Source organism: Lagenorhynchus albirostris, chromosome 5, assembly GCF_949774975.1.
Source record: "Lagenorhynchus albirostris chromosome 5, mLagAlb1.1, whole genome shotgun sequence".
NCBI classification, from domain to species: Eukaryota; Metazoa; Chordata; class Mammalia; order Artiodactyla; family Delphinidae; genus Lagenorhynchus; species Lagenorhynchus albirostris.
Genome location: NC_083099.1, coordinates 75,874,353 through 75,887,869, shown reverse-complemented (window position 1 = coordinate 75,887,869; position 13,517 = coordinate 75,874,353). Strand labels below are relative to the sequence as shown.

The 13,517-nt window shown below is 44.5% G+C and overlaps 1 protein-coding gene across 5 annotated transcripts in view; it reads left to right on the top strand.

Moving 5' to 3' along the window:
* KALRN (kalirin RhoGEF kinase) overlaps positions 1-13,517 on the top strand; it is a 513,398-nt gene that overhangs the window by 390,133 nt on the left and 109,748 nt on the right. For all 5 annotated transcript variants that reach the window (XR_009540742.1, XM_060150454.1, XM_060150452.1 and 2 more), the window contains exons 20-24: positions 427-542; positions 1,043-1,165; positions 8,653-8,835; positions 10,093-10,211; positions 12,997-13,063. Coding sequence is in view for 4 of the 5 variants with exons in the window: in XM_060150454.1 (XP_060006437.1) it covers positions 427-542; positions 1,043-1,165; positions 8,653-8,835; positions 10,093-10,211; positions 12,997-13,063 (608 nt within the window). In the remaining variant the exon portion in view is untranslated. The remainder of the gene's footprint in view (positions 1-426; positions 543-1,042; positions 1,166-8,652; positions 8,836-10,092; positions 10,212-12,996; positions 13,064-13,517) is intronic.

Below are 13,517 nucleotides of genomic sequence, written 5' to 3'. Positions count from 1 at the left end.
CTCTGGCCCTCTCCTAGAACCCCTCAAGAGTGGCTGGTGTTCCTGTCAAGTCCGTTCACTCTCTGCAGGCTCCCAGGCACCAGTTATGTTAGCTACTATTTTCAGCACCGATCATTCCCAAGGTCTCTTATCATCAAGGAATAGCTTTGGCGTGAAGAGAATCAGAGTCACTTTTAAGTCACCCTGGGGACATCCTCTTCCCCCCTTCATCGATGGAACCTCATCAACAGGCCCTCCCCCAGTCTCCCTGATCTCTGGGAAATGCTCTCTGGACCAAACTTTTGCTCCCTTGCTTCTGGTGCTGGATCAGTCCGATGGGGAGACTTGAAGGTCTCAGTTATCTGGCACCTGGGAGCGGGGCTGAAGCAGCCGGTCAGATTTGCTCAGGACCTTCCTGTGACCAGCGCCCGTCTCTCTGCCCTGCAGCCATCCTGAGTGAGCTCTTACAGAGGGAGAACCGTGTCCTGCACTTCTGGACCTTGAAGAAGCGGCGGTTAGACCAGTGCCAGCAATACGTGGTGTTTGAGCGAAGCGCCAAGCAGGTATGTTCAGAACTTTCCCTGGCGTTGCCTCAGTTCTGGGGACCATACAGAGGCCTAGGTGACCAAGACTTGGGACAGTCCTCAAGAGGGTCATAGGAGCAGGCAGGGTAGAGATGGGGGGTGGGGATGAAATGAAGAAAGCATCCTTGCGCTGACCAGCCGTTCAGCCTTCACCTGGCACTCTGTTCAGAGTCTGGTACCAGGAGTTGGGAGGAGATGCCGGGGGCAGATTGCTCTAACTCATAGATGACACTGGGCCTGGCCTAGAAGGTCCCCAGTCCAATGGACAAGACACTCTCTTTGCTGGTGGGTTGTTCAGGTCTAACAGGGGAGGGCTCTTTCATAAAATCAACTTCCACGCTACATACTGATTGAATCGTGCCGGCATTTCCTAGGCCCATCATGCTGTCCCAAACTACAAACCTTCACATCAGAGCATGGAATGTTTTCTTACTAACAGCTGGCTTTGGGGGCACTGAATGGGTTGTTTCCTCCTACAGGCGCTGGACTGGATCCAAGAAACAGGTGAATATTACCTCTCAACACATACCTCCCCGGGGGAGACCGCAGAGGAGACTCAGGAGCTGCTGAAGGAATATGGAGAGTTCAGGGTGCCTGCCAAGGTAAGAAGCATCCCGGAGCCCTCCCCTTCCACCCAGCACTCCTCAATCTGGCCAATTTCACATTGCGGGAGGGAGGACAGCCTCTGTACACAGAAATGCTTGACTACAGAGGCAAGGCGGGGGACACACAGGTAGGATCATCTCCTTTGAGACCGGAACATCCAAAGAGATGCAGCTGTTGGTAGAGCCTCTGTACGCAGGAACTCAACTCCTATACGCTGTGCTTCCAAATGGTACTCATCTTCGTGCTCCAGATTCTGGAATCTGCTGTATTCTTTCAGACCAAATAAGGCAAAGGAATGTATTCATGTGAAATGCACATTGTGTGGGAATATCAGCCACATATTCTTGAAATTTGAGTGCTTGGGAAGTTCACCTTTTGGGAAGGGCCAGTGGCTATGGGTGGGTTCACAAAGCAGGTTCCGGAGCTGACTACTTCCCTCGGGCCTCACCCTGCAAATGAGCCAGGCTGAAGTCTCTGGGGAGCAAAACATGCACTGGTTCACGTACCACACACGCTCACACCCCCATTCACACCGAGGTGGAGAATGAAAATAATATAATAGAAGGAAATCTCATTTTCATCTGTTTTCCCAGCCAGGATTTGATCGGAGGACCCCTGGCTTTGAGTGAAATCTGATGTCTCAGTTCCCTCTTTGTAGCATCCTTGTCCCTCACACGGGGCTCCCTGCCATGGAGGACCATCCTTGGCATCACTTCCACATAGGGCAGATGCTATTCCCAGGATGAGAGGAGCCTTCGTGAGTCGGGGTGCGGGGCAACGTATTAATGCCTACCTTATCCAGAGATCCCTCTGACACTACAGCAAATTTCTCTCTAATCTGCTGCAACAAAATTAGCCCCTTAGCCTCGTTCCTGAACTGGTATTTCAGAAGTGGTTATCCACTTTGTGAATCCTACACTCTGAACTCTTGATAGTGGGGAGCCTTCCCCTGCACACTTGTGAGCTTTGGGGCCTTTTCACCCAATGTGAAGGACTGTCATTTCAGATAAGAGATTCATTTCAATACCAGCTAGCGCAGACAGTGCCCAGGAGGTGGCAGACGCACAGAACCCTTTTCAAATCCAAATGAAAATGGTTTTGAATTACCCACTTTGCACCTATCTGCCCCTCTCCAAATAGTGTCAACAACGAACCACTAAGAGGCTGAATAGTATCAGATCCACTGGTGATCCTACTGACGTAGGATGGATCACGGCAGAAACCCAGAACTTCCTAGGATCAGAGTCTGTCCATCACTGAAGTGGAAATGTGGAGAGTCATTCGGTCAATTTAATTCATCCTTCCTTTACAATCTTCCTGTCTTTCTCTTTTCTATTCACATTGTTGTCACCCTAATTGGGTTCCATGCATTTGGCCTTTCCTTCCTTCCAACCCATCCTGCCCTTCACTGGCGTTCATCTTCAAAACACCACTTTGGTCAGATTACCACCCAGCTCAAGAGCTTTAATGATTATGCAGTGCCTTTAGGCAACACTCAACAACGTCTACGACTGTGCCACCTCACCACTGCCACTGTATCTTCAGTTAATGTGTTTATGCAGATTTTATGCTCCAGCTGAATGGATATTATTTTCTTACCCTCCGAGAGATACACCGTTTATTTTCTTGCCTCTGTATCTTTTCTATACTATTTCTCTGCCTAGAATATCCTTCCCTTCTCTCTAGTTTGTACTTTTTAAGAAGACCCCGCCTTCCCACTTCAGTGCCTCTTCCTCTGTGTCCCTGCCTACAAGCCAGATACAATCGGCGTATCCCTGCACTGCAGACATTGTCTGTGCAGCCCTTAAGGCACCTGACCTGGACCATCCTGTCCTCCCGGCAGCGTTATCTCCTGTATGAGCCTGCAAGATCCCAAAGGACAAGAACCATGCTTTATTCACGTACCTAACTATATCTTGTGCATTGAAGGGAGGCTACAGATATTTGAGAACATAAGAGAAAAAGAAGTTTGGATAGATTTCAACAATGCTTCCTCCCCAAACCTCTATTTAATATGATTCTTTTACTTTGACTCTCTCTCTGTTCTCTCTCCCTCTTAACTGTTTCTCTTAATGGGATTTCATCCTCCCATCTTTCATTTCCAAGTTTCAGGGCTATTTGTTATGAGAATATCTACAAGATAACAAATCCAGCTGGGGACCTTCTGATGAAAGGCAGTAGCCTCCGGCCCCACTGCAGTCCCACTTACCAGAAGCAAACCTCTTTTAGCCAGCCATCTTTGGTTTTAATCTTTATAACCAATAAAGTGAATTTGAAATGGAAACCAAATTGACCTTAAACCGCATGACAGTAAGTATGGTGGCCCTTACTGAACCGAGCAACAGAGTATACTCAGAGTATACTGAGTATATTGAATTACTATACTCTGTTCCAAAGAAACAGATCAAGTAGAAGAAACACTGAATATAAAAAGGTACCTTCTATGTAGCCATATACGAATGTGAGAATAAAAATAAGATAAAGAGAATTTGGATGAGGATAAGAGGAAAACAAGATTTTCTTGTTGTGGTATGCTGTGGACAACCCAGTTAGAAGAATTTCAATGATATTTTCCTATTGTGGGTTTCAAAATTTATAAGGGGTCAAGGTACATGGTGATAGGAAAGCTTAATCATCTTGACATCTGGAAGAACTCTATTTCTTCTAACAGCAAAACTCTTTAGATTCTTCTGATTTTACAGTTCAGTAGTTTTTCGTACGTTCACGGGGTTGTGCGGCCATCGCCACTGTCTAGTTCCGGAATATGTCATCCCCCCCCCCAAAATAAACCCCATATGCATCAGCAGCCACTCCCCTTTTCCCCTCCCCTCAGCCCCTGGCAACCACTAATCTACTTTCTATCTCTATGAGTTTGCCCGTTCTGGACACTTCATGTAAATGGAATCATGGAATCATAATACGTGGTCGTTTATGTCTGGCTTCTTTCACTTAGAGTGTTTTCAAGATTCATCCATGTTGTAGCAGTACTTCATCGGTACTTCATTCCTTTTTGTGACTGGATAATACTCCACTGTATGGATAAACCATATTTTGTTACACATTCATCAGTTGATGGACATTTGGATTGTTTCCAGTTTTGGCCTACTGTGAATAATGTTGCTGTGAACATCTGTGTACAAGTTTTGGTGTGAACATATGTTTTCAGTTCTCTTAGGTATATACCTGAGAGTGGAATGGCTGGGTCAGGTGGCGACTCTATCTTTAACTTTTTGAGGAAATTCCAAACCGTTTCCCAAAGTGCATACACCATTTTCCATTTCCACCAGCGGTGTATATGAGTTCTCACTTCTCTACATCCTCTCCAACACTGGTTATCGTCTGTCTTTTTTGTATAACCATGCTAGCGGGTGTAAAGTGGTATCTCATTGTGGTTTTCATTTACATTTCTCGATGAGTAATGATGTTGAGAAAACGCTTTTCTAAACTGATAATTTTATCTCTGAAAGTGAAAGAAGCTATAAGAAAAACTGGACTAGCTTCTTCTTAACAAAAGAGAATTAAGTGATAATGAAAGTGACTGGAGCTTTAGCTGAACTAAATTATGTCTTTGAATTCAGATAGCCAGGAAAAGGAACACTGGGCTTTGTCAGAGAGGCACTTTCTACGAGAAAAGTAGAATCTAAACAGTTCAGATAAAACATGGTCATGTTTCCGTTTCTGAGACTCTTAAGAGGAATGAACATAACTCACATGTGATAGACATTTTTGAAAGGTTTAGTTTTTCATATTTAACAAGCAAATCTTTCTCCTGTGGAATGAATATGAAGATACATCTCAAGGAACGGTTTTCCCACTCAGGGAGCACAATAATTCCATTCCCCCAAAGAATATATCAATAAGTACAAGGCAGGTCAGCAATGAAAGGCCAATTGGATGCTTATAATTAGATTATGAGAATATGTCAAGAAGGCTAAATTTTAAAGACTTGTCAGATTTTCAAGAGATACCCAAAAGGGCTTTTTACAAACTATATTCGGAGTAAGGTGCTCTGATTAGGGGAAGATGATATAATATTAACTGATCAAAAGAAGGAAGGAAGAGAAAAAATAAGAAAAATAGAACTACTGAACCCTTATTTTTAACCTCTGTCTTTTCCAGCAGAAAACATAGAATTGAAAATGAAAGGGCAAAATATACACTAGGGGACACAAGAATCCCAAGATAAGTGAGTTGTGATCTAAATTTCAAGGCCCAAGTGAATTATATCCCCCAAAAGCTCCCTTTGTCCACAAGATCATGTCCACACTCCTGAACCTAACATGCAAGCACCTCTACAATCTGACCCCCACTTTATCAGTCTGTATAAGTTACTCTTCTTGGTGGCAAGATTTGAGTTTCAAGCTGGCTTAAGTTTAGAAGGGGAAAAGACTTTGTATGGCTGTATGTGGAAATAAAGAAGACAGAAGCTGTGCGGCTGGACCTCGAAGGAGCCCAGGAAAAGCTGAATGACTCAGCCCAATGGGAAGAACAAGACACGTGGCATAGTCTCACCTGTGGAGATGAAAACTGGGATGTCACCCAAGACCAGGGCAGTTCCAGCAGCCACGTTTCCGGGCCAGCTCATCTCAGGAGATCAGGCATACATAACGACCACCACTGTGATTCAGCTTCCCTTCTCTCCTCTACTATTTGCTTTCACTTCTACTCTCCACCCAGCCACCCAGTTCCCTGTCTCTACAGTTCACATCCCCAGAAAAACCAGCTTAATTGACCCAGCATGTTGCCCCTGTCCCTGTTTAGTCAGAGCTTCTAGGCCAGGACACCTTGGAAGTCACTGGCTGCATATTGATGGGCTGCCCTCGTGGGACAAGTTTTACCTCTGATCTCATCAGCAGTAGCCAGGCATGGGGCGGGTCGCACTGTGCCACCGTAGTCACCCACGTATAAGAAATCACTTCAGACTGCTCTCAGTAGGGGCCGTGGGCATGGTTGGGATCAAATCTTTTCATCTAATTCTTCCCAGTGTAAACCTTCAATTCTTGCTGGTCTAATTTTACTCACCTCCCAGCACAATAATTACGCACTCATCCATTTACTCAACATTATTATTATTATGGTATACATAGTAGACATTGGAGCTACAAATGAATAAGATCACACTCATCTCTTAGAAGCGCATGGTCTAATGAAGGAGACATAAATAACTCAGCGTGATACACGCCCAAGTAGCAGCGTGTGTGTGGTGCTGTGGGAACACTGGGAAGGGCACCTCCCACTCGGCTTGTGGGGAGGAGGAGAGGTGAGGGAGGGCCACTGGGGTGAAAGCAGGGCTGAGGAGGAGCCACTCATCACATTGTGGGGGGCAGGTGAGGTTTATTTAACATGGCTGGAATTTCGGGGCCACGGAGAGCAGTGGAGGTGGTCACGTGGGCATGTGAGGCCACGTGGGGAAGAGCTTGTCTACGCTGCCAGTTTCGCTGTCTGTTTGCTCCCCCTGGGTCCCACACATACCTGGAATGCTCTTGATCACAAGCCACTATCCCTGTTGACTCTGAATCAGTTTTGATGTTTTAGGATATAATTTCCTCTGATAGGAAATTGTAGGGCTGCTCTGGTAGGACTGCTGCTACCAATTGGCTATAAACCCCCATCTCGTGCTCAAGTCTCCTTACCAAGAGCAGAGAATAAATGTGTGTTTCCAAGATTTTATATGAAGATGGATTTCTTGATTATAGCTACAAAAATTAATCACTGTCTTAAGTAAGTGACAAACCTAAGAAAAATTGTTTCCCAGGTTAGAGGGGAAGCCCTAAATGCAAGAAATGGAAGTCCTTGGAATACCAGGTATCTTGTATTAACCGAGTCCCAGCGCCATTATTCTTTGACTTTTCGTTGCTAAGGAGGTGTTTCTCCTGTCCTCATACCTACCTTCTTTCCTTCACACCGAAGCTCTTCTGGTTCCTTATCTCCCAGCCCTGGGGACCAGCCCACTGTGCTGAGGTAGGAGAGGCTCGAAGGTGTTGAGTGAGTTGCTGGAGAGCGGGAGCCCTGGCCGTGGGGGACCAAGTTCTCTCTGCTTGCCTCTCTGGCCAGAAGCTTCCCTTTGGCAGTTCTTGAGAGGGTCAGTCTCTCGTGGGAGGGGCTGTGGGTGAGCCTGGAGAGGCACAGGTGAGGGTGGTGGCATAAAGAAAGAAAGGCCCTTCTGCCTGTTCTGTTCTTGATCCAGTGATTTTCTGTCTCAGTTTCCCTCAATTACCCAGATCGTAGCATGATCCAAACCTTGTACCTACTTTCCCCCAGTCCGAAAGATAAAAGATTACTTCTCAGAATATTATGTAAATATTCTTCTGAGCAAGCGTTTGCTTGTTTGAATAGCCCTTCCGTTTCCATATCTTACCCAGCACAGGTCCCACCTCCCCCATGTCACCTTTTCTGCCCCTGCCAGCCCACCTTCATTTTTTTCCTGTTTTAAAATTCCTGCCGTGTTAACTATACATATTTCTTATTCTGACATTCAATTACATAATGCCCTGAGTTATTGAACTGCTCTGTGTGAAAATCTTGTCCCTCTAGGGATATAGACAGTCTGGTGGAAATCTCTTTTTCTTCTTTTGTTTACCCCCCAGGGCTTTCCCCACAGCCCTCTGCACCGTGATGTGGACAGAGTAGATGTTGAACACACTCTTGTTAGAAATGAAATTGACCCACGTCAGGGCTCCACCTCACTTAGCCCTGTGATGGACACTAGCTTTGTTCACTCTTCTCTCCCTCTCTCTCCCTCTCTCTCTCTCTCTCTCTCTCTCTCTCTCTCTCTCTCTCTCTCTCAAGGAAGCTAAAAACAAGATCCTGGTGGTGAAAGGGACAGAGTTTACTCTTAAATCTGCTAGTTAGATTTTTGTACATCCTGGCTGTGCCAACTCACCTGATGTTTAGAAAGCCTTCTTCAGGCCAGTAGAGTAAAGGGAGAGAACTAGAAACTATGGACCAGAGGCAAACGGCTCTATCACTTACAGGTTGTATGAACTTGGACAAGCCCTAAGCCTCTCTAAGCCTCAAAGAGACCCGTACCACCTCCCTCCACCTGCCTCCTAGGGACGCTTTAAGACTCAAACGAGTCTCAGATGTAACATGAACATACTCTGTAAACTGATAAAGTGCTGTATTAATGAAAGAGATTCTTACATCAATAACCACACTGGCTAACATTTATTGCTTACTGAGTTTTTACTGTGAACACTGTGTTCCAGACACATCCTACATTGTCAACTCATATAATGCTCACGACAACCCTGCAATATAGATACTATTATGATCCCTATTTTGCAGATAAAGGAACTGAGGCACAGAGGGTTTCAGTAGTTTGCTCAAGCCCTCCCAGCCAGTAAGTGACAGCACTGGGATATAAACGGAGGCAGTCTGGCTCTGGGGTATCTATGGCTTCTGTGAAGAAGGAAAGAGGGCTGGAGTGAAGGGCCATGATAGTAAAGGTAAGCTAGTAACTTACGACCATCTTTTGGGGCAGCAAACAAAGGAGAAGGTGAAACTCCTGATTCAGCTGGCCGATAGCTTTGTGGAAAAAGGCCACATTCATGCCACAGAGATCAGGAAATGGGTGACCACGGTGGACAAGCATTACAGAGATTTCTCCTTGAGGATGGGAAAGTACCGGTACTCTCTGGAGAAAGCCCTTGGAGTCAACACAGAGGTAGGTGTGGGATCGCCCAGCTGGGATGTCCTCCTTTCTTACCTCCCTCAGTACTGCTGTTCATTGCCGTGGAGGGAAGCTGGGTTTGCAGAGGAATCTTCCTGAGCTGTTGACCCCTAGAGCATTGCCTTGTGTTGTCCTTCTCCTGGAGGGACTGGATCTTGCTGAGCCATTGGCTTCCAGCTCTCCATGACTGGTGCTATACACAGTGCAAAATTGGCTGGCCAGGGGTAGCGCCTGTGGCTACACAACAGAGCTTTTCTGTGTGTAGAGTTAACTGTTGACTTTGAGGATTAAGCCCTTTGTCTTGGCTTCATCAGTACTGTCTTCCCCCCAATTATGTTAATCAGCAAATGATTAGCGTCCTCAGTGTGTATAATAGTGCTCTTTCAAGAATAAGGTATGCAATTTGTATAAAGTCTGTTTGACATTTCAACTGAAAAGAAGTACTATTTTCCAGGAAGCAAAGGAAGACTGACTTTTAATCTCTTCTTTATAATAGGGGTCATTAACCTATGAATTAAGAGCGAAATACAGACTGGCAATTTAATCCTAGGATTTCTAATTCTTAAATCTTTACATAGGCTCATACTCTGAAGCAGAGCAGACTAGAGAATAAAGTGGTCAAACCACAAAGATTGGGGGAAATTAACGTCTCCCCCAGGCTTTAACCTGTGAGACTTTTTTCCTAGAGGTTTCTATTCTATATAAATACCAAACAGTGGTTGAAATAAGCATGGATGGGCAATTAGAAAATTCAGTAATTGTTCTATCATTTAGCTTTCTATTTCCAAGGGAAGTTGCTTGTTTAAATGAAAATATTTACTTTTATTATTTTCCCTTGACAAATGAAAGTTTTATATCTTTTTACATTTCTGTTTCACAACTGTTTTAATGGTTAATCATCAGTCTTAGACCTGTGTGTGTGTGTGTGTGTGTGTGTGTGTGTAGATCTAATCAGGCCCAACGTCCTTGAGGAACTATGACACTAATTATAAAATGTGTACATTCTTTTTCTTTGTTGTGGATATTATCCCTGAGCATTTGACCTGAACATTTTATACTTCTCTTATTTGAGAAAAAAATTATCCCATGAAGAAGAGTGCTTGTGGGTAGCAGTTGGTGGGATTCCCCCATCTTCTCATCCTTCTCTGTAATATCTTTCTCTGTTCTTCCCTTCCCCCACCTCCACCAACTCTGGTGAGTTGCTTTCCCAAAGCATCTCCAAGGTGACCTCTGCGATCTCTCTGTGTGTAGGATAACAAGGACCTGGAGCTGGATATCATCCCAGCAAGCCTTTCAGATCGTGAGGTCAAGCTCCGGGATGCCAACCATGAGGTCAATGAAGAGAAGCGGAAATCAGCCCGGAAGAAAGAGTATGTAGGGGGTTGGGCGTGAGACGGTTCCACCGACTGGCAGGCTCCTCATGGCTATGCTTGGTTTTCATTGCCACCCGTCCCTTTAGACAGCTTGCTGTGTCCCCATGACCACCTACAGAGGTTGGAATGGACAGACATGATGCTTCCACCCACATTTCACACTAACCAAGAACTTTAGGGCATTGGACAGCAGAAACAATGAACCATGTCAACCTTACAAACCGTGTCTTGATCACTCTGATTTCTTTATATCAGTGTTACAAAGTTACACATAGCCAGAGATATGCAAGGGCTTTATGAAGAGTATTTTGACATTCCTTTTGGGTAATGCTGGAAAAAAAATGGTGTGTTCTAAGATTAAGAAGGCCTCTGTAGTTGATTTTATCAAAATGAAGTAGGACCACAGGTCCCTTGGAACTGAAGAAACTCAAGCTGGTCTGTGAAGTCAGAGCTTAGGTTTCATCTGGGCTGCTGTAAGAAAGTATGACGAATCAGGTGCTTTAAGCAACAGAAATGTATTGTCTCACATTTCTGGAGGCTGGAAGTCTGAAATCAAGCTGTTGGCTGGGTTGATTCCTTCTGAGGGCTGGGAGGGAAGACTCTGCTCCAGGCCTTTCTCCCTGCCTTACAGATGGTCATCATCATGTTCACATGGCGTCCTCCCTGAATACAGGCCTGTGTCGACTTCCCCCCATTTTAAGGATACCAGTCATTTTGGAACGGGGGCCCACCCTACTCCAGTATGACCTCACCTTAAATTGCATCTGCAATGACTCTGTCTCTAAATGAGGTCACACTGTGAGGTACTGGCGGCTGGGACCCAACGTATGCATTTTGGGGGAGACACAATTCAACCCATAACAGAGAGGGAAATGAGGAGACAACACGTGGCCAGATCTTCCTGCTGGGCTGCCTCTGAGACACCAAATAGCCAGAGGACGGTAAAGGGTGGGTGGAAAGTAAAACAAAACGGGGTAGAGGATAGTGGAGCTAAATTATGAATAAAAACAGGAAAAACTGCAGGAAGCAGCTGGAGAAAAAGGGAGAAGGTAGAGGCATGCCAGAACCCAAGGCAGTAAAATCAAAGACAACTTTTCAAAGCAAGTGGGATTACGTTCCTTCTGATATTCCTTCTTTCTTTGTTTACCAAGCACTTACAGTGTACTAGGAACTTTGCTTATAGGATCTTGTTTAATCCTTGCAGCAGCCCTGTGTGATCAGCTGTTTTATAAGTAAGGAGTCTGGGGCTTGGAGAAGCAAGTCCTGCCTCTAGGAAATGACAGTCATAATTCAATTCCTGGTTGTCTGACTTCAAAGCTCATGGACTTTCCACTCTACCAATAGAGCAAGACTAACGAGAGAGTGGCTCATTAACTCCTGCAAAAGGGAATTTTTAAAATCAATAATTTAATAGAAAGGCCACTGCTAGAACAAAGTTTTGCTTTAAGGAAAATCCCACCAAGATAAAGGTTCAGGAAAAGATGCTGCTCATTTTAATATTTCTTCTGAAATCTCCAACCAGAGGGCACTCGGGATAATCCTTCTCAAAATTTTTATGTGATGGAACACGTTGTAAATAGGGATTCTCATTATGAAGTTCCGTGAAAAAATGACATGGAAAATCTAAGATAAATATATAAAAATATATTTTGTGCTGATATTATTGCATATCACATGCCAGCTAGGAAGCACCATTTCTAAAACAAATTTGTCAAAGAAAGGAAGTGACGTAGGTACACTACAGTGAAGCCACGCATCGTGAGTTGGACGCCCGCACGGGTACATTGTGTTGTTTAGGGGTCCAAGGTGGAAGGAGCCTTCCCCTTGCATATGTGTAGCACAGCTTCTCTTTTTGGGAGACTGAAGAGTAGTCAGTTAATATCATTAGCTTGTGCTGTGCTTGGGATCACAGCCTCATGCACATCAGTTTGTGATGTAAAATAACCCCATTAGAAGCGAGAGGTCAGCACACTATGGCCTGCAAGCCACATCTGGTCCACCACCTGTTTTATATAGTCTGTAAGCTAAAAATTATTTTTTATATTTTTAAATGGTTGAAAACCATCAAAACAAGAAGAATATTTTGTGACGTGAAAATTAGATGAACTTCTTTTCTGTTCATAAATAGTTTTATTGGAACACAGCCAGACTTACTTTTTTAACATATTGTCTGTGGCTTCTTTCACACACAACAGCAAAGCTGAGTGGTTGTGACAGAGACTGAATGGCCCACAAGTAGTCACTCTCTGGCTCTTTACAGAAAAAGTTTGCTAACCCCCAGTCTCGGCGGTGGTGTCTTGGGCATCTTGTTTCTGGCTTTTAAACCTGGTTTAACCTGTGGGACTGTGAACTGTTTTGATGTAAGTCAGCAATTCTACTTAGCAGGAATCATCATTCTGGGAGCTACAGTAAGAGGAACATGGGAAGCTGAGTTGGTGTCTAGTTGGTGAGAATGAGTGTGAGTGGCATTACAAGCTTATGTGCACACACACACACACAGATGTGCAACTGAGAGCACACACATCAGCACAGAATCACAACATGGTAGAACTGGGGGGGTAAAAGGGGAAGAGAGTATGGAACTAGCTGAGCACAAACATGCTGAAGGGACACAGAGCAAATGATCAGAGTGAGAGGGACTCAAAGGAAGAGACGTATATTGGTAAAGTAGAAAAATAGGACATTCAAGAATGTCGTAAATGCTGGGGTGGGGGCGGTGAAGTTTGAAGGAAGGTAGGTATTACATCTCTAACCAACTAAAAGCCCATTTGCTTCCTTCTAGATTCATTATGGCAGAACTGCTTCAGACAGAGAAGGCTTATGTGAGGGACTTACACGAGTGCTTAGAGGTAAGTTTTGCAGTCATCAGTTCTCAGCTGTATTAGAAACTGACATCCTTGCCACATCAAGTCCTGGAGAGGAGCTCAGTACTCTGTCTTCTCCCAGAGCTTGAAGAATAAAAAACCAACCAGAGGACATCTTTCTCCCAGAGTCAATAATAATTGCATGGGAGTTTAAAGTGCTTTGGAAAGAAACTTTTCTCAGACTGGAACTAGGCCCAGCAAAAAAAAAAAAAGCATATAACACACTTGAATTCAAAATAAAATCTATGACACAGTCGCTGAACTTAAGTTGAGTCTAAAAATCTGCATCCTCCCCCCGACACACAGTCAGACTCAAACACATTTAATAAATAAGAAGACTGTGGAGTTTGTATTCTTGCTAAAGTCTGGGATGTGAATTTCCCTAGCAACAGTTCACAGTAATGGAGCATCCAGGTTTTCGTTCTTTCCATTCTGCTTA